This window comes from Molothrus ater, chromosome 1, assembly GCF_012460135.2.
Source record: "Molothrus ater isolate BHLD 08-10-18 breed brown headed cowbird chromosome 1, BPBGC_Mater_1.1, whole genome shotgun sequence".
In the NCBI taxonomy this organism is placed as follows: Eukaryota; Metazoa; Chordata; class Aves; order Passeriformes; family Icteridae; genus Molothrus; species Molothrus ater.
In genome coordinates, this window is record NC_050478.2 from 116,313,249 (window position 1) to 116,334,800 (window position 21,552).

Genomic DNA, 21,552 nt, shown 5'->3' on the forward strand with positions numbered 1-21,552 from the left:
GGAGGTTTGGTTTGGGTATTAGGAAAAAGGTTTCTCCCCAGAGGTGGTTGGGCACTGGAACAGGCTCCCTGGAGAAGTGGTCGCAGCCACAAGCCTGACAGAGAAGCATTTGGATGTTTTCAGGGACATGATGGGGTGTCCTGTACAGGGTCAGGAGTTGGACTTTGGTGATCCTTGTGGATCTCTTCCAAGCCAGGATATGCCATGATTCAGTGATTCATTGTTAAAAAACATTAGTATTGTCCTTACAAGTAATGAACTGGAGCTCACAGGATGTTCATCAGACAGGTGGACATTTCTCTCATTTGTATTTACTTATCCTTAAGTGCTGCAGAGCAGGCAGGAGAAAAATGTTTCCTGACCTGCAAGTCTTCAGCTTAATCTAATGAAAAGACCCACCCCAAATATCCTGCCCTTCTCTCTATAGTTGTTCTCCTTTCCTTAGACTAAAGTAAACTTTTTTATTATAAATTACAAGAAGACGAAGTGTACTTATTCTGAATTCAGATAAAGAATACTTTATTAGATCTTTGGCAAATCAAAAAAGAAGTATTGCTTCTGCCTTAACACATACACCTTGTATTGTAAGTTTTTTAATAGTATGTATTTATCAAGTAAACATACAGTATAGTATCTTATTACCCACCACCTTTATATTTTTTACATTTATAGCCTGTTAAGTAAGTTTTCCTGTAACTCTTGGATGTTAGAAGGGGTGGGGGAAAAAAGTACCAGAATAGAAATGCTCTTGCTGTTGTGGTGTGTAATGCTATTACTGCTACTATTACTTGCAGCAGTGAAAGCACAGATGGAAATTTTTCAGTTGTCTGTGGTCAGAAGAACCAGCACTTGTGCCACATATGCCTGTCTTTGATTTTCTCCTAAACTTGGTGGCGTGTCACTGTGATTTAAATTTGATAACACGAAGATTATTGATATCAGTAGATATGATCTATTTAAGGTCCTTCTGAAAATGGTTCTGTGAGCAACTTTAGTCTTCTGTAGAAAAAGGAAAGTTTTAGAGGGCATTTATTGCTTTTATTACTGTGGGCAGGCCCTAAGTGCTTAGTATATCAAGTCAGCCAGGACTGTTGTGTTGCATTTTCTGAGTAGGAAATGGGATATTTAGTGGAAATCATCGTTGGTACCAGAGCATCATGAACTATGGTGATAGCAATACAATGTAATGTAGGGAGGAACAGGTTGGCCTTCAGAGAGGCTGGATCTTCATGCATTTGACATTCGGTAGCTGAATGGAGAGAATTCTGCTGGGGGAGGAAGGGGGCTGCATGTACAGGGCAGTACAGTTTTGTCTCTCCCCTCAGGACCTTGAATTCCAAAGCATGGCTGTGCCCAAGAGAAGAAGGGTGTTTGCATTTGACTGTTTTGGAAGAACTGCTTTGCCTCTACAGTGAAGCAAAGGGGCTGTGAGGAACATGGATGTAAGCCCAAGGGCAACAATTCAGTCTGTATATAGACTAAAATGTTTGGGTAGTCTTTTGTAATGCTAATTTATTTAATCATAGCAGTTTCATTTTTACTGTTTTGGTTGAGTACGTGCAGATGTTTCTTCCCCTATATTCCCCCTTTACTGGAGAAGTTGAAGTATTGTACTATATTCTCTGGAGACTCTTTCATCCTGACACATTCTTACTTTACTGTGTGACTTCCCTATCTTGCCTGGTGATGAGCAGCCTTGTCTTAGAGGGGTTGGAAAAGACTGATGGTAAATCCTCCTGGATATTCTCTAATCCAAGGAATTCTCTAGTAAGCACTAGGTATCTTGATAGCTGTGCCTGGGAATAACTTCACAGACATAACTTCACAAAGAGAATACACACATTTTGAAATACAAATGTTACATGGCAGAATCAAAGAACCATTAAGGTTGGAAAAGACCTTTAAGATCCTCAAGTCTGACAGTCAGCAACTTCTGTGGTAAAACATGTTGGCATGTCCTGGCATGTCTTCTGCTTGATAATGGAGCACATGCAAAGTGAAGTTTCCTTTTACTGTGGCCATGTGCAGAGGGCAGGCTTGAGGTGGACAGGCTGTCAACATGAGCAATAAGCTTTCACCAGTAGAATTCAGTACCTAATTGTTCCACCCTTTCTATGTGTCTCTACAGCTAGAGCTAGTAAAAACTTGCCAAAATCATGAGTCCTCAGCCAGTTTACAAAGTGATGATGGAGAGTAGAGAGTCAGGCTGCTGTTGTGTAATACTCAGGACCTGCCCTGCTTGCATTAGTGGTAACCTTATACTGCTAAGTCAGTCTATATTGCAAAGTAATCTCTGGCAAAAAAAGTATTAATAAAACATTTGTCTTGTTGACCATCATATCACCAGTTACATACAATCCTTGTGGTAGCTGTTGCAATGTCTTACATGTAAAGACAGTTTGGAGCCTGCATGCTTCATTACTGTAGGGGTGGCAGTTGTCTGAGATTGCCTGGTCAACACTGATTCTGATCAATTCTGATCAATGGACAGCAACTTAGGACATCTCTTATGGGACAAGTTAGTTGTTTCTTGAGCTGTGAACAAACTGTCAGCACTCATTGCACTGGCTGATATTCCATAGCTTAGTAATAGGTCTCACTTCTTCTGTGAGCACAAAGCACTACATATAATTGCTGTAGAATTATAATGGGATGTTTGCTTTTTGAATGGCCACATTAGTATCATTCATCTTTTTTAATCTGTGTTTCTTCACAGAGTACATGACCAGTAAATAAATAATTCTATTACTGTAGCAGTGCTGAGACTTGATTAAGAAACTCTGTATTTTGCATAGCATGTTTTTATTCCTCCAAATAGTGTAATTGGGTGATATTTTCAGCTCCACCAAATCAGAAATTATGGCAGTTTTACAATGGTAGCAGAGGGCACTAACACTGGTTTTAATCACTTCCACTCAACTGTTAGGATGCTGTTGGCATCAGATTTATTTTTTTTTTTTGATCCAGAGTTTTAAAAAAAATTCCATATCAGCAAGTTATAACTTGTTTGTAGTTGTAATGTTTTTAACAGGTTCCCAGGAGCAGTAACAGAGTGGGATGACTTAGAATAGTCTTAGATTATTCTGTTTTCTCCTAAGACTTGATTAAGAAATGGTATTGCAGCAGCACTTTGCTAAAACATTAACTTTTTTTATGCACAGTAGTTTTGTGTTTCTAGAAAGGTATTACTAGAACTTCTGTTTTCTGTACACTTTCATCTGTGTTCTGAAGAGGTATGTCAAGAAATTTAGATTCCTTTCAAGTGTATTTGCAAAATAGACTTTCACTCTCCTGTGGTGTGATGTCTTTCCCTTTATTGCAGAGATCACTGAAAGCACTTGTTGGTTTATAAATCGCAGTTGTCACTTTGGAACTACAATTTTCTTAGGGTTTCTGAATTACTGAGATAGCAGTTGTTTCTAAGCAGAATCATTTTCCCCAAAACATTTTAATATTAAGTATTTTCATATAGTACAGTAAAAGAAACTTACACATCTTCAAGGTAGTAGTTTCACAGAAAAGGGAAGGGATCATCATTCACAATAAAGGAGAAGAAACTAATCAGTAAAACATTTTCAAAACAAGGTGTGAATGTAGTCTTGAGGATGTTGCAGAACTTCGCCTAGTATAGAAAAAATACTGTACAGCTTTTGCTGAATGTAGGTACTAGCATTTGGCCGGAGTGTTGGTGGTGGTGTTGATTCCTGTTTAAGGTTTTTACTGATATGTGAGCTCTGCATATGGACAATGTCAGGAAAGTATTTATGAAGGTCTAGAAAGGGTGACACATGTTTCACACTGAGGTGGCACTAAGAGAGGCCTAATTCTGAAAGTATTCATGAGACAAGTTGAGAATTGCAGGGACAAAGCAATGTATAGAGACATGACTCAGAAACTTTCCAAATTAGTCAAGATGAGCAGTTCCTTCTAAATAATCCAGAGGGAGGATGAATCCTGTTATTAACCTTTGAAAGGAAGAATCCCAGAGCAATTTGGTTATGTCATGGCTTTTAACACCTTTTGGGCTGTCCCATCAGGAAGGAAATAAATTCAAAATGAATGATCTTTGTGGCTCTAGGTAGAGCTGCTGCTGGAAGCATGCTGTAGTGTGTGTTCTGCTTTCAAAGAATTTGCACAGGTTGTTATTTTAATTTCTCCAAAGTGAAGGTGGTAATTGAACAGGCTTGCAGTTGAGAATATTCTGCAATGATTTACCTAAAGTGAAATTATCCATTGTATGGAGATCATACCACAGCAGTTCGTATTATGAAGTCGGTGGGGACTGACTGAGCACTTGCTTTACTGTTAGACAACTTAGTAAACCAATGTTCAAGAAAATTTAAATGAAGTGTTGTTATTGTAGATCTTTATTTAAATATGGAAAAGACCATGGAATCTGGAAATAATACCTACAAGGGAAATTAGAGTGTAGTCCCAGTAAAAAGTTGGGGTTTTTAAAAATTGTTTCTCGTTTGGCGCTCATGTTTCAATTTCACAAAGTTAGCTGAGTCACATCACATACTTTGCTGCTCTTGCTTCATACTTTGTAAAGCTCAGTGTTGGCTCAAGTTGCTGCTCTGTTAGGGAAGTGACACTCAGCTGCTTTCAGTACAGTTGATTGTGGTTCAGTCCTTGTTCAAGCAACAGATAGGCTCTCGTCCTTAACCTTCCTCCCTGCCACTCGCCCTCGTTGGATTAATCCTACATCTTGTCCATCTTGCTACTTCATGTAACCTACCTGGTTTGAAACAGCTCTCAGTGCTTTGGGCTGGGGAAAATGAGATTACACTCTAAAAATGTAAGCAGCTGTGAAACACAGGCATATTGGTTTTAATTTTTCAGGTCTTGGTGATACCTGTTTGGAAGCTTAAAAATAGATTTGAATTCCAGAAATTTTGCAGTCTAGAATCAGACAATTCTATTTCTCTAATAGTGTTTTCATTTTTAATTTCCTTGGGTGTTGTTGGCTCTTACTGACAATGCTGTATAGCCTGTTGTTTTAACACTTTGGAGTTCTTGAAGAATCTCTGTTTTTCTCTAATAAGCTGCAATCTTTAGGAGTGTCCTGCATTGTGATATCGCATGTTAATAGCATTGATTAACTGTCGAGCAGTGGGAACTGATGAGAAAATGTCCATTATAAAATTAAATGGAATTACTGAAGACTGTGCCATGCTGCTGGTTAGGGAGGTGACTAGCCCCAGTAGTCGCTGGTAGGAGTATTAATGTGAGCTCCAGGTTTTTTCACATGATTAAAACAGGCCATCTGTTCTTTGTTAAATGTTTACAAAAACAGCTTTTCTCTAAAAGATTTAAAGAGATGTGGGTCTAGTAAACACACCAATATTTTTGAGCACCTTTTTCACCTTATTTCAAATAATACCAAAAATAATTCTGCTGCAATATCAAATAGGATGAATAGCTATTTCTGTTTAATCTCCACTGGTTTCTTTCCCATGGAAGATTAAATTCTGTACTAACACTAAATTATGGCTTTGTTAGTACTAAAAGCAGCAGGAGAAGCAATTTCTGTGAAGTATGCAGATAATTTTTTTCAATCTTTTGATAAAAAACTTGTAATATACATATTTTTTAAAATTCTATAAATGGAAAACGGGGTTCTTTCATTAGAAATTGTGACCCTGTAACTAGAGCTAATCCTTTCTAGATTTAAAGAAGTAGAACTATTTGAAATAATTCCCTGTGGTAGGCTTAATCTAATATTTATAGTGAAAGCCTGTTGTTCGTCCTTTTCTCCCTTCTTAAGAAAGAGCAGACAACTGGTTTGGGGTAAGAAAATGCATCTTTCAAGCTGCTTCCAGACTCTTCTCAGTAGATTTGTGCTGCTTCTACACAGCTTCACACTAGGGAGCAATGTGGGGTTGTCAGTTAGGGATAAACGGTTTTAGCATATTGCAGACGTACAGCCACAGACTTCCTAGAAAAATAAAAGTATTCACAGCTCTTTCTTTGAAAGAGTGCTATAATTTAGAAAATCATGTGTAAGTGGATTACAAAATGTGCCAAACTGCAAGGGGAGTGGCATGTGGCAAAAGTAATATATTTTCATGTAATAGCAAATACAGCCTACAAAGCCTAATTAGGGCAGAATTGTCTTTTTGTAGCTGCAATCCCAGCAATGTAGCTATAGTTCCAGAGATTCTGAATTATATGAACCAAAACCATAGTATTATTATGCTTGGTAATGCACATAACTTGATCCTTTAAATAAAAGGCAGTAAGTTTGGGGTTCTTTTCGTATTTGTTTCAGGCATAATGTTTTAGTCTAATGTATAGTTGTTCTAGAGCCCGAGAATGACTCATGTGGATAAGGTTTCTGAAAAGTAAGAATCTGGAATTTCACAGGGTACTACAGTGTGGCAGCAATTGCTGCCATTCTCAGGGCCTTGCATTCTGGCCAGACCTTGCATTAAAACTGGAAATGTCAAGTCATGAAGAGCTGACACTGCTGTTGTGGAGATTGGAAAGATTTGCTTGTGACTCTGCTGAAAGTTGTTGTTCAGACTTAAACAAAAACAACCCACAAGTCTTACAAAGGCAGCAAGGATTTTTTTTTTTAATATCAAAGCATTTATAAAATATAATATTTATTCAGTGATGGTCACACCACTAATAAAGTTGCAATGTTGAAAATTTTGTAAAATTAAATGTACATGGCATTACTGGATTTCTTGTGGTTTTTAATATTTGTTGGCTTGGCTGTTTTGTATGCATGAGAGGAAGAAAAATTAAACTACTGATTCTGACATGTTCTAGAAAGTTGTGCCTTCAAGGTAATTGTAAAAGTCTCTCTTAATATTGCAAACTAATAAAGTAGTACCAAATTCAAGGTACTTGCTCAATACAAAATCTGTAAATAATGTAAAGAAAACCCTGGAGTTCTTGTATGTTATGTATAGCAGGTGAGCAGTATTATAGAACAGAATTGAGTATGGTAGGGGACAGCTCGGTGAAAAAAATTGATGGAACTTGCACTTGGAATTTCTGCAAAATGTAGGATGCATGAGATACAAAATAGCAGGTAATGCAGAAATATATTGGCTATCTTTCAAAAATACAGGTTAAAAGTACTGCTCTGAAAACTCAGAGATAAGAAGTAATATTCCTGTAATATTAGTAATATTCCTGTATTTTCCTACCTAAAACTTATGGTTAGTGCAAGCACATAACAGTCTAAGGTACAGAGAAGACAGTTTTATTCAGTGTCATATAACAAATCTGAGACACTTAATTCAGTCAACCAAATTCACAACCAATCAGAACATTTTAAAAGACCTCCATTTTATGTAATGCATAATTGGACTGCAGAACTCATTGTTACCACTGACTTTGTGGGGTAGTGTTTTCTATACAGATACCCAGTTTTTGTGAACTTTCCAGCACAGAGCTGTACGTGCCAGTGGTGACTACAGATTTCTAGAACAGATATTGGTTGATTCTTCACGTTGCCTATAGCATGAGGTGTCTTGAAGTGGGGCTGATGGATGCAGTGTTAATGCAATGAGTGCATGGGGCTTTCATTACAGCTGGATTTCCATTGCAACTTAGGCCCTTTTGCTCTAAAAATGATCTTAATAAACATGGAGGACAGAAACATGCAGAAGTCACCCTTGGAAGTCCTTGGTTAAGCCAAGAGATGCAGACCATCAGTCTTGTCACTCAGGCCTTCCCTCTTGTTCTGTCTCTTCCATGAAGAACTGTGGTGTGTAGCACGTACCATTCAGACCTCTCAGACAGCAGAAAAAATTCCTATCTTACCTTCCTGACAACCTTGCTCCTTTTGCTTCTGAGTATTTGAGTGTGCTCAGTGCACAGTGGGTTTATGTTACTGTGAAGAAATGGCAGAAGTAGTTGGGACTGCACTGGTTCAGTTTGTTTACATTCAGAAAATTGTATTAATGTATTTGGAAATATACACATGCATTCACTTTCTCATGTAATATTGTCAGAAATTTTGTTTCCTAAATCTTAAGTGCATTTTTATTTAGATCTAGATGGCTGAAGTTGATTATCAGTATATGTCCATCAGTTCTCCTCATGCTTAGGGATTGGTTTTGTAGTCATTCATTTGCATGCTTGCCACTTCTCAGTAAGTGCCACTGGAAAAAAAGTGGAGAAAAGGAAATGCAAAGAACATTGCAGTTACACTGGCATGGCTTTTCATAGAAGAAAAATTCTTATTTGTTATTAACTTTTCTTCTCCACAGTTCAGCAGATCAAATATTTCAAATGGCTGTCCTTTTATACCATGATTAATTCACCTAGTGTCATCCTGACTTAATTTTTAGGGAAGAGAAAAGGAGGAGAAACAGAGAGAGAAAGAGGGGTGGTAAATGATCTGACCATATATGTAGGTGCGAGAAAGGCATCAGTACAGTGTCATGCTATTACTTTTCTTCTAGAAAAGCACTGTCGTCCTGCATTTATAACCATGGGCAGGCAGGGAGAAGGAGGTCAGAGCTTTGATAGGCTGCAAAGTCATGGTGGAGCTTAGATATATTTTGACTGCAGACTCATGGATCTTTGTGTAGAACAGAACCATTGAAGTGAAAATAGTTGTCAATATATCCAAAATATTTTGGTTTAGGTATTTAACATTTGTGTAATTATACATAGGTTTTCCTGTAGTTTGTAAGTTTGGTATAAACCTGATATGCTATGGAGACTTTGAAATAGGATGTTTATGCAGGCTTATAAGCACTTACTGTAGTTCTCTGTCCAGTCTGGAGCAGGAACAAATCTGTTTTGAGTACAACCTGGAAGCAGTGGATCTTTGATATAAAATGTAACCTTGTATTAGATTTTCAAGTGGCTTAATCCTTCACTTGCTGATCAAAATACCTCCTGTCACAGATGAACCAATGTAAATTGCTTTAATTAATTTTTTGTCAATATAGCCTGTGAATGAATACACTTTTATTCTCCTTCAAATGTCTAGAAGCAAAATATAACAATTTTCTCCCCAAAGGACAGAATTCCAGTGCAGCTTAATAATTTTTAATAAGTTAATCATTTTACTAACAACTATTTTGAAATGTCTGAAACAACAATTGCTTTTATTTTGTATTGATGTGTTGTAGATTAAATATTTCTATATTTCCACTTTATACAAGCTTTAGAATAATTTTACCCTTGATATATCAAGAATCTCTGGTCATTTTGCTGTTCTGACTGCAAAAAGCATTGTTCTTTACTGTATTACTGCACAGTGTTTCAGATATGCTGACTCTTGTTAACAGGTTAATCTTGTGCTTAATATTTTCTCCTTCTGTTACCTCATGCTCCAAAAGAGCAAAGTTTGAGAAATCAAAGTTGCAGATCTCCAATTTTTATTTCTCTTTATCTCTCTCAGCATTCTCCATCGGAACCCTTTTTAGAGAAACCAGTGCCGGATATGACTCAGGTTAGTGGACCGAATACCCAGCTAGTGAAAAGTGATGATTATCTGCCGTCAATTGAGCCGCAGCCACAGCAAAAGAAAAAGAAAAAGAAAAACAATCACATTGCTGCAGAAGGTCCCAGTAAAGGTTTTGGTAAGGAAGACTTTCCTGGGGGACTTGACAGCCAGAATCTAAGCAGAAACTCAGTGGATTGCTCCCAAGAAGACAAGAAGAAAAAGAAAAAGCCCAAGGCAAAAAAAGAACCGAAGGATCCTAAAGAACCCAAGGAAAAGAAGGAACCCAAGACCCCCAAAGTCCCTAAGACCCCTAAAGAGCCAAAGGAAAAGAAAGCAAAAAATACCACGCCAAAACCCAAGACCAGCAAAAAGGCTAGGTAAGTCAGGAAACTTGTATATGCAATAAGAGATAAACAGTGTTTGTGGGATTTCTAGAGCATCTGTGCTAAATGGCGTGGGCGGAGAGGAAATCTTGTTTTGTCGTTTGCCTTATACCATCTACAACATCATGTTTTTGAGAAGCTTGGGCACATTTCTCTTGTTTGACTTTCCTGTTTATGGCTTCACAGTTATTTTAAGCAAGCTGGAAAGGCAGAAGGTTAGTTTTTCCTTTCAAGGCAGAAAAGTTTCTGGATGTGTTAGATTTCAAAAGTAACTCTTTCTCCTCTAATGCTTATCTGTCTTTGTGTGTGTTTTTTGTGTTGAGGAATTAAACAGCTTCAATATTAATGTAGGGTTTCAGAGATGAAGGCTGAGTCTAATGGTTTGATGATGTTTTTCCCTACATAAGAGAAATTAGGTACTTCACATTGTTGTATGCTGTACAACCCTTACAGACGCTGTTATATACTAACACAACTCATGGGCTCTTAATTTCTGCTATTAAAAGGCATTTTTTATATGGATATTGATGTGTCCTCACCTTAGGGATGATATTAATTTTCCTGTTTCACATAAAAACAATTTTCCTAGCAGAAAATCTTTGTGGTTAGACCAGATGGTTCAACCATGTTTCTTAACTGGGTTTTTTAACTTGCCATTCAGAATCGTGTACCTTTATCAGGATAGGCTTAAAACGTTCCAGAGTAGTACAAGAAAGCATAAACTGTCATTACACATGAGTAAATATGTCATAGGTAATAACACAGATTCTTTCCTTGTCCCTCAAGTCCCTAAACACTGTGGTTATAAATGCCTACTTGGAAGAAAACGGAGACCACAAAGACATTAAAGCTCAATATTTTTTTTCATTTGTACCTAGAATTTCTTACAACTGTTCTGAATTTGTTCCAAACATCTGAATCTGTTTTTCAAGATGTGGCTAGAGTTATAAAATATAACTTCCAGATGGAAGCACAGCCAGACTTGGTTAATCCAAATCAGTTTGCAAAATCCATTTGTATTAGGGTTTAAAAATTGCACTTAATGAATCAGCTTTGCATATATTCTACAAGACTGACTATTTATTGGTTAGGTTTGATACAGCTCTATAGCTAAATGAAGATGGACAGTAAGATGTTATTGCTTTAGCAAGACAGAAAAGTTTCTGTACTAGCAGAGATGACGTTTCCTGAAGAATTTATAAACACTGGATTGTAAAATCAAGTGTTGTTGTGTACAGGTTATATTAACTGATCAGTAAATTACAGCATTTACTTTGGCTGTTTTCCAGACTGTCCTAAGGATTGGGTTTACATACATAGCAGCAATTCACAGCTTAGAAAATCTCTTAAGTTATATATCATACAATATGTCTTTTTGAAATGAAAGTACTGTATCAGCTAAAATAGCCTTTTCATAGAATCACAAAATCGTTGGGGTTGAAAAGGAGCCCCTGGAGATCATGTAGTTCAACGCCCTTGCTAAAGCAGGTTCACCTATTACAGGTTGCATGGGTTTTTAGTGTCTCCAGGGAAGGAGACTCCACAGCTCCTGTGGGTAGCGTGTTCCAGTGCTCTGTCACCCTCAGTGTAAAGGTTTTCTTTTTAGACAGGTGGAACTTCCTGTCTTTCAGTTTGTACCACTGTCCCACGTCCTGTCAGTGAGCACCTCTGAGCAGGAGCAGTGTCTGGCCCCACTGTTTCCACACCCATCATTAAGATACTTGTATGCATTGGTAAGATTTCTTCCCAGTCATCTCCAGGCTAAACAGGCAAAGCTTCCTCAGACTTTCCTCTAAAGATGGGTACTTCAGTTCCCTAGCCTCACAGGTTTAAAGGCTGATCAGGCTACATCATAAATATTACTGAGCATTTCCCAGATTTTTGCTGCCAAAAAGTAAAAACTGTTTACTGCAGGACTTCTCAATGGACTACATTGAATTCTTGTTTGTTAAACCCTGGTTAGAAGGAGTCTGCCTCAAAAACACCCTGATGATCTGGACATCAGAGCTCAGAGCTGGTCTGTCCTATCCACTCCATCCTAATACCTCTATGCACATCTTCTCTAAATCTTGGGATATGCAGTGCAGATTAAAGGAGCAGTGTTTCCTTTGAAGGAACTAAACACTGCTTGCTTAATTGTGTTTGTAGGCGAGTCTTTATCTGCTTTCCCGTGCAATGACTCTTGTCCCTGGCTGGCTAGGTGACTTACTGTATTCTAGTAAGTACTAAGCTCTGTTGCTTTACCCGTGAGATAAACATGTTTGGAGCAGCAGCAAGAGCATTGGGTGTTCCTTGTGCTTAATCAGGGGTGTAGAGAAAGTCCTACTTTTGCCATAATGGGCTTGTGTCTCTTGTTACCAAATGCTCTCCTGAAAACAAGGTTGTTCTCATTTTGTGGTCTTGTCAGCTTCAATATTAAGCTTCTTGGAAGAACCCAGAGATTGTGTGGGACCCTATGCTGCCAAAGAATTTTAAATCAGTGAAAGAAACTTGCTTACTTTGGCAACATCAAAGACTGGGGAACCTGTCCAGTGACAGATCACTGAATCAAGTTTTTTAAATAAATCAACAGTCCAAGTCATCTAAATCACAGTATTTCAGCAGCACTAACTCCAGAAAGGAAATATTACAGTAGCTTAGGTGAGTGAGATTAATGCATATTAATACAGATTATGGATGATTAGGTAGAAGTAAAATATTTTTATAAAGTTACTGTCTGGCATGTCTTTACTGCTACTGCTTATTTTGCTTCTAAGCATTGAAAGGAATAGTGTGGTTTAGAAATCTAAAAATGCTATGTGTAACTAACAGTCCTCATTCCTGAGTAAGATGATCAGCTTCAATAGAAGAGTTTTGCAATTGTGTAAAATTAAGGTAAATAAAGTTAGGTATTTATTGAGGAGCAATATTTTTTGGATAGAGTATAACTAGTCCTTAATAGTTAAGTTTGACACAGGCTGTATAAGAGCATACACATGGATGAAAAAATCTGATGTTTAATTATCTTAACCATTTTGTAATTTAATATAGCTCATAACCCTGTTATTTTAGTTCCAATTCCAACTAAAATTATAATCCTTTTATGTAACAAATAAAAACAAAACCCCAGAAACTATCCTTCACATCTCTGTTATCTTTGGTTCAAGTTGCAGCAAAATGAGCAGCCTGCCTCACTGAAATGCACCTTCATGTGAGGGACAAGCCAGATTGGAAAATAGAAGAACCTGATTAGTTTAATGGTAGTTTGAATTGTGTCATGGGATCTCAAAAAGAAAGAAAATGCCCAGATTTTCTGCTTGTATGTTACACTGCATAGTGAAAGATCACACATTAATATTGTACTATTAACTTTTAATGGATATTTGCCCAATCCTACTAATACTGAAAGACAAATACAGTGGTGGCTAAAAAAAAAAACACTGGCAAAACAAATCTCTTGTGGACCAAACTAGTCAAGTCTGAAAGCAAACTAGGATCACAAGTGAAGGGTTTTCATTAAATTGAGTGGGTACTGAGTATTATGTGGGTTCTAAGCTTTATGAAACCAGCTTCAGGCACATGCAAAGCAGATTTTTCCAAAAGTAGAGGAAAGGGAAAGGCAAGTAATCCTACTGAATTGCAAAGTCATGGCTCAGATGTCTGTTCCTCCTGTGCCTGTCCCTGGAGGAGATGAGGACCACCTGTTTGAGAAGATCACGCTGCAGCACAGCTGATCTCTCTCCTGCCGTCTTCCTATGAAACCCTAGAGACTGGCCACCGAGTATGGTGGCAGGAGCAGTAACTATTTGCAAGGGCCAAATGGCAGCTATTTGCAGGAGCTCTTGCCTCGGCCCATCTCCTCCAAGCAGTGTGCTGTGCTTTGCAGGGCTGCTCATATCTGCTTCCTCCTCTCCCTGTGGCAGGGAAAGCTTCATCTTCCCCACACACTGAGCAGCAGCAGCCTGGGACACAGTGTAGGGCGAGTGGCTTGTTGTTTACAAAGGGGAGTGCTAAACATGAGCATAATTAAAGTTTTTAGAGGGAGGTGGAGAAGAGCTTTTTTGGCACACGGTTTGGCTGTTTGTTGTATCGGAAAGCGGATGGCTCCTGGCCACGGAAGTGGGAAGAGGCTGCTGCGTGGGGGAGCGGTGCGGACAGCAGGACACAGCACCCTGGGGAGCTGTAGGACAGGAAGAGAGGTCCCGAGGCAGTGGTGGTAGTTTCCACTCCCAAGGTCAGATCATCCTGAGCGAGGCAGGAAGGGGCTGCCTTTGGGAGAGAACAGGAAATCGTGCGAGATTTCCATGCATGTGTCCGCTGAGGCTGTTCCTGTTCACACCTGTCCTCATCTCCCTTTTGAACCAGCCCAGCTGCCTGATATTTACCTTTGCTTGTGCTGCAGGGCAGGCCTTGTAGGCTTCACTATTACCAAAGCCTTTTAGTAATTTGGCTGACTTTTCAGGCTGGAAAAAACCTTGTTATGTATTGTTTTTCCTACTTTGTCATATGTAAAAACTGATTTTAAAAGAAGTTTTGATTACACTAGGAGTTTTAAAAAATAATTGTTTTCCTTGGGTAAGGCAGTGAAGTATAAGTCTCACATCTCTGATGCTTTGAGAAGGTGGGATTGTTCTTCAATGTTTTTTATGCTTCACAGTGAATGTGTAAAGTTTGTCTAAGCTAGGTTCCAATCGTGAATCTGTTATGGGACAATGTTTCCAAATGGTAAAATAAAAATCAGTAATCCGACTTCCTTTAGATCATAAAATTATAGAAATAACATCATCCAAGTCATGATAGTTGTCATGTCAGAAATTATACTAATAAACAGATCTATCAGTTACCCAGATCAAGTGAAGTAGTTACACAGGGTAAACATACAGGCTAATTCCTCCCTTAATCCTGCAAAGCATGTCATGATTTTGGGGTAATTTTTGAGTCAGATGGTTTGCCCTTGTAAGTTTCTAGAGTTTCATCTAGTTCTCTTGGGGGCTGCTGAGCTGATACAAAACACTTTGTCGGAGTTTGGAGATCTTTCTCAAATTGTAAATCTAGCTCTCATTTTAGTTGTCCTACTTACTGTTTTCCTATTCAGCCTCTTTTTCTTCATATTGTCTGCGTGTTTGACCTTCTGCAGGTTGTCTTCATATTGATCCTCTCTGGTCAGTATGGTGTGCTGTCCTCAGGGGTAAGAGGATGAAACCAGAAAGAGATGTTGGACAGTGAGATTGTAAAACATCTAATCTGAAATGTCTGTATTTATATCACTTGAATTGAGAGATGAGTTTAACTGATGGTTTTTAAATACTTCAAAGTTTTGTGTGTGGCAAATACGGCTCCAGTTTGTCCTAGATTTATAGTTCTTGTTTTGAGACTGGACACTTACTTTGTCACTAGTGGGCCTTGGCTAAATTTTGCATTCATGCCTGTGTAAAAACAAATATGAGAGATAGTTGTCAAAATGTGTATGTTACAGTTTACCTTCCTTGTTGCCAGACTTGGAAAGTACTGATCATGTGCACCCAGTGTTGAGCACTGACAGGGAGTCCTAATGGTAGAGTCTCTGAGAATAATCTCTTGAGTACTTGCCTGCTCTTCATGTGGAAAGGTAATTCTGTTCCAGGCTAATGCTGAGTGTGATTTTCTGGAAAGTGCAAAGGCTGAGTCAAAAGTGGGTACATTCAATTGTCGGGAGCAAATCCCACTGGCTCCGTGGGAGGATAAAGAACAGTTGCTGGCAATGCAAGGAAGCTGATGCTTTCACTGGCCAGATGAAGCTCCTGCACGTGTGATGCACTGGGAAGCAGTGTGTCCCTGCGTTTAGAGGGGTGGTGCTGTTCTATTTCTACTTCACTTTTTTTTTTTTCTTTCTTTCTTTCCCTTTCCTTCAAAGAAGTTGTAGCTGTGCATTTAAAAAGAGCAGTTCTGTTGCTGAATTTAGAACTTCAAATTCCCAGTGGAGCTGCACATGGGCTTTGTTCTCCGCAAGCTGGTCGCTCTTTCACGTGTGTGTTTATAACTGGTCTGGGAAGGGAAGTGATTGAAACTTTGTCCGAATCGCTTCGACCGCGTCTCCGTTGCCGAGGGTGCCTGTGTACACCGAGGCGCACGGCTCGGGGGTAGATGCAGGTCATGGCTCGGGGAGAGAAAGCTCTCCCGGAGGCCAGACCGGAACCCGTGTCGGGGCGGACCTGCCCGCAGCGCCGGGCTCTTTGTCTGCGCCCGGCCGGCCGGCAGCGCAGCGCGGTCGGTGGCTCGGCGGGCCCTCGTTAGCGCTGCCCGGCCTTTCAGCAGGCTGGTGTTTTATCCCGCCTAGCCCACGCTATTCTCCCCGGCTTTAAGCCTGTTATTCACAGGCGGCCGTGCACCGGGGGCACGGCACGGCGGCTGAGCTTTAATTGCGCGCCCCGTTCCGATTTACGGGGGTCAGGGGGGAAAAGCGCCGGGCTGCCAGCGCGCTTCACCTGGCGGCGACCGTCACCTTCCATTTAAACAAGTTCGAGAAACGCGTAAAGCGGCGTTTTGTGTTTGTTTTGCTTTGTCGCTGTTTGGCGTTCGGTTTGGAGCCGGTGTTTTTGGAAGCGGTTCGGCGGTGATTTGCTGGAGGCCGGTGTGTGTGCGGCGGGGGTTCCCGTGCCGCGGCCGCGCAGGTGCCGGGAGCGGGCGGGCGCTGATTGAGGGAAGCAGATGGCAGCGCTCGGTGGCCGCCGGCCAGCGGAGCAGGTGCTGGTCACGTGGCCGCGGGTTGCCGGGGCGACGCCAGCGCTCTCGGCGTGCGGATGAAAAGGCGAAGGGGGCCCCGCTTCAGCTGCGGCTTTTTGTGCCATTGGTGGCAGCCAGAGCGGAAACAAGCGCCGGCGGGGAGGGAGGGGAGCCCGCCGGGCACCGAGCGACGGAGGGAGGGACGCGCGCTGCCCGGCCCCGCCGCCTCTCGGGGCTCGCCCTCTGCTCGCGCTCCTCCCGCCGTGCCAAACTCTGCCCCCGCTGTGCCCGCGCTCTTTGCGCCGTGTCGAACTCTTCCCCCCACATCCCCTTTCATTTTTAATTATTTTTAAAATTTTCACAGTTTAAGGTGGGCTTTTTTTGAGCTGTGTCGAGTCCTATTAATTTCACAGGATTGTTAGGGTTGGAAGGCACCTCTGGAGATCATCTCATCCAAGCCCCTTGCCAAGTCACCTAGAGCAGGTGACACAGGAAGGTGTCCAGGTTTTGAATGTCTCCAGGGAGGGAGACTCCACAACCTCTCTGGGCAGCCTGTTCAGTGCTCTGCCACCCTCAATGTAAGAAAGTTCTTCCTCATGTTGAGGCGGAACTTCTGGTTTTGTTTCTGGCCATTGCTCCTTGTCCTGTCACTGTGCACCACTGAAGAGAGTCTGGCACCATCCTCTTGATACCTGCTATTGAGATGCTTATATGCATTAATGAATCACAGAATTCTTAGGAATGGAAGTGACCTCTGTAGATTATCTAGTCTCAGTTGTCTTTTTAAACAGGCCCAGCTCCCACAGTCTCTCCTCTTAAGAGAGACGCTCTAGACCCCTAATCATCACTGTCCCCCTCTTCTGTATCCTATTCACTAGCTCCTTGTCTTTGTTTCACTGAGGAGTCCAGAACTGGACACAGTACTCCAGATATGGCCTCAGTAGGGCTAAGTAGAGACAATTTTGCAATAATACAAATCCATGTTCAAAACCCACAGTCTTTTCATGTGTAATTTTTTTTTAATTTTTTTTTAAACTTGGAAATCAGTGCTAGTTTATGCATAGGCTGCAAGGAGAAAATAACGCTGTAGCCAAGTTGTCAGAGTCCTGAAGAGACATGTGACTGTACTGGAAAATATTAAATTACAGATCCACAATACACTGTTGGTGGGCTAATGTACTGATCAAAATGAACAAACTTAAAGCTGTTGTTTAAATGAGAAATTACAAATATGAGGATCTTGAAGAAAAAACAAACCTGGGCACTTTCCCAGGTATGAAAGTAAAGTGATGAGAATGTAGAAGCCATATAAAAGTGTCTTATATAGTGCTGGGTGACCTGTGCTTGCCATGTGTCAGGTATCAGTACACAGCTCTGCTCTGCTGTCAGCCATCTCAGCAACTTCCCATATCAAACCCCTCACACTGGAAATGGGCTGCTGGGAGCTGACCACAAAAAACAGTAAAAACCTGCCTCAGACTCAAAGGCTAGATGTGCTTTAAAATGCTACCTTCTACCATCGATTTTTGTTGCCATTTAAAAATTTCCCCCCTGCCATGCTGCAGATCATTTCAGTTTGTGATTTGGTGACGGTGTATTTAAAGCTGTATTTTGATACATATGTCTTCACCCATTTCCAAGCCAATGAGGGCAACTGGAGACAGTCCCAGCTCTTCAGGTGATGAATGTATTCATGGGGGAGGAAGGGAAGGAACTACACTCAAAACATCATTGTCAGTGGATATAGCTTTCTGGTATTGCGTAGATGCTGAGGTGCTAGCTGAGTGTTTCTTTCCCCCTGTACAAGCTGTGGTTACATGTATTGAAGCTGTATGGGTGCCCTCAGCACTGACACTAAAGTGCATTTCCTGCTTGGAAATAGCAGGGATTGTAGAAGAAGATGAATTCAGTCCTTTGTTTTGGTAACACTTGCCCTGGTTCTGCTTACCTGGGCTGCACAGTTAATACAAGATAAGCACATGCGTAATCCTTTTTCTCTTCTCATGTGTCAGGTTGTCCAAACACTGCTTTCAGAAAGTGCAGGTTCTGAAGAGAGCAGCTCTTCCTTTCCCATCTCATATTTAGTTCCTTGTTGGGTACACATCGAGTGTCGCTGTCTAAGGTCTTGAAGGAAAGAAGGGAGGTGTCTGTTGTTAAGGCTTGTGTAGTGATGGCCCATGCATCACTGATTTTGCAGTTACTTTGAAATACTTAAGAAAGGCAGTTGAAAATAATGAAGTCACTCAAAACAAACATCTCACGGATCAACTGTTTTTTAAGCACCTCTTGCTTATATTTTTCTACAAATACTGATTAAAAATACCTCTGTTTCAGTAGCAAGAAGCAAGATTCAGAAGCCAGTGCTGCGAAGAAAAAGGTTAACAAGGGAAAGGAAGGTTCTGAAAACTCAGATTTGGAAAAAACTCCACCACCATCACCTCATCCTGAAGATGAAGATGATCCAGGAGTTCAGGTAATGCTATTGTTGAAGTTCATTGTAGGCATTGACAACTTAGAAGCATAAAATACTATTTCTTGTGGTCTTCATTACAGAGATACAGGTATTTAGATAATTTCTGTGTTGTTTACAAAGAAGGTGAGAAATGAAAATCCACATGGTGAATATTTTACAAAAACAAGTATTTTTCATCATAATTTTGCTTTACAGTCTTGTTGCTTGCAGATATGTGTATAGTGCTGCTGCTGTTATCACACATTCTCTTTGATTGCTGTTGCAGTTATGATGCTGAATGTTCTGTTCTGTAGACTTAATAGTAGACTTCTGTGCTATTACAAGGTCTTGCTTATAAGCTTGGTGTTTATTCTTGCATTGGCTTTGCAAACCTTCTGAAATCAAGAATGAGGTGTGCCAGAGCAGAGTGTTGGAAATATGCATTTCAGGCACTTGTAGCTACACTGCTTTAGTGGATGAAGGGCTTTTTTTGCAGGACTACCAGTCATGCACTCACATTGATTCATTTTTCTTGACCACTGCACACCTATCACCTTCTGTCCAACCTTTGTTTCACGTAAAGCAAATCTGGAAATAGAGTAGCACAAGTTTTGTGTGCTCTGTCATTTGGCATGTTAAGAAGTGGTCAGCTCCTGGCTTGCTTCTGCTGGCAGTGTTTAGAGTGGACACTAAAAATAAGAATCCCCTCATGAAGAAGCAGGGGACAAATTGTGGTGGGGAAAGTATGAGACTCCTATGTAGTCATACCAGTGTACATGAAATGCACTGCATTTGTCCTTTGCACATCAGGTTGTGGATGGATTGCTTCTGGTTATGAGAGATATTCAGAGATATTCAGACCAATGATCAATTGGGAATGGTCAAAGTAGCCTGGTGAAGACTTTGGCAAACAGTTGTCCTACAAAAGCATGGTTTATGCCCTTCCTCCCACTATTTTCAATAAGAATGTACTAAATAATGAAATGTGAGCAATCTAGTATATTCTAGTTAAAAACAAAAGAAGCAGTAGAAGAGCGTGCTCTTCCTGACTCCTTCAAATGGTGTATTCTGAATTAGAGAACTTGAGTTAAACCATGCAGATATTAAAGTGTTTGAAGAATTAAGTTTTCTGTTCTGTGCTGCAAATCTCTGCCAGCTTGATTGATGACACTGGCAAAAGATGAAGAAACTTCAGGGGTTCGGATGGGTTTTTTGGGTTAGTTTGTAGGTGATTATATTCCTTTTATAATTCAACATTTCTGCATGGATTGCTTGTTTTCAGTCTAGTGGAACAAAACCTTTCTTTTTTGTCAAACACAATTGAGTGATGTTTTATTTTGATTTATTATTATTTTGATATTTTTTTTTTTTGGTAAATAGAAGTGCTAGGGCACTTGCATCACTTTTTAATTAAATGTAGCAGAGTAGTTCAGGAAACTTTCTGTTTCTTGCACAGTGTATGCTATAATGCACTTCTTTGCATGAACTTAGGAAAGGGTTCCAACCATGTTTGCTGGGACAGCTACAGTTAATAAACTTGTTATGTATTTCTCAACTGAGATTGATGTTACTCAGTTGTCTAAGACACAGTTGCTTTCTTAGTGTTAAATCCTGAGCCTTGTGTAGAGATATTAGGTAGTAATGCACAGTGATGCATTGTTTTCTTTAAAGAGGAGAAATACTTGTGTGTTATGCAGGTTTTTTATATTCCATGATCAAACCTATTACTCACCTTCCTACCAGTAGATCAGTTAATGAGTTAATCTGGTGCAGGTAAATACGTGCACAGTTTCTGTCAACAGCCCATAACAATTGCAAAACCACATTGAATGTAAGAGGAAACAGGAAGTTCATCAAGTCGAAAAAATATCAAATAAAGGCTACCATTATGTTTTAGGTATTCTTTCTGTTAGGGAAATGGAAGAAGAGATTTTTGGCACCAAAAATAATGGTAAGACTTACCTACAGAGTCAGAAGAAAATTGGTATTTTCCCATCAGTGATCATGTAAATCAAGATGCAAATTTGTCAAGTGTTACTATTTTGAAGTATAAAAATATTGTTTTCTGGAAACCCCCATAAGTTACTGCATTAAAGGTAGAAGTCACGTCACCATTATTTAAAAGGATGATGTAAGCTTAGCCTTTGCTCAAAATTTTCATTTGCAGTTAAATAAGTAATTTCTATTTTTGTGAAGTGCACCAAGTATATATGCTTTAAAAAGAATGACTAGTTATCTAAAAGTAAGTATTTGACTTTGTCTATGTATATTGAGAGACTCAGGTGTGTAAGTCTGTTAAGCTACATAAGTATTTGCATGTATCAGTGAAGATGTGCAGTGGCTGAGAAAGATGTATAAATGAGTAGTGTTAAATATATAAATATGTAGTGCATCAAGTCATTAAGATGGGGTTTTTTAACATTCGATAGTCAACATAATTTTAATGTATACATTACTCCATTAAGATATTTGAAGCTCAGTTGACAGTTTTCTTCAGCAACATATGCTTACAGCTTTTCAAATATGTAACCTGATGCAGACTATCTGGGAAGTTGAATTTTATTGTTGTAAAAACAATACCCAGCACTGAACATCAAGTTGCAAATTCTGTCAAATGC

At 39.8% G+C, this 21,552-nt stretch overlaps 1 protein-coding gene across 1 annotated transcript in view; it reads left to right on the forward strand.

Annotated features, from left to right (window-relative positions):
• Nucleotides 1-21,552, forward strand: part of CHD7 (chromodomain helicase DNA binding protein 7) — a 132,989-nt gene that overhangs the window by 63,783 nt on the left and 47,654 nt on the right. Inside the window, exons 3-4 of the mRNA XM_036406359.2 lie at nt 9,374-9,795; nt 18,817-18,955. Coding sequence (XP_036262252.1) covers nt 9,374-9,795; nt 18,817-18,955 — 561 coding nt within the window. The remainder of the gene's footprint in view (nt 1-9,373; nt 9,796-18,816; nt 18,956-21,552) is intronic.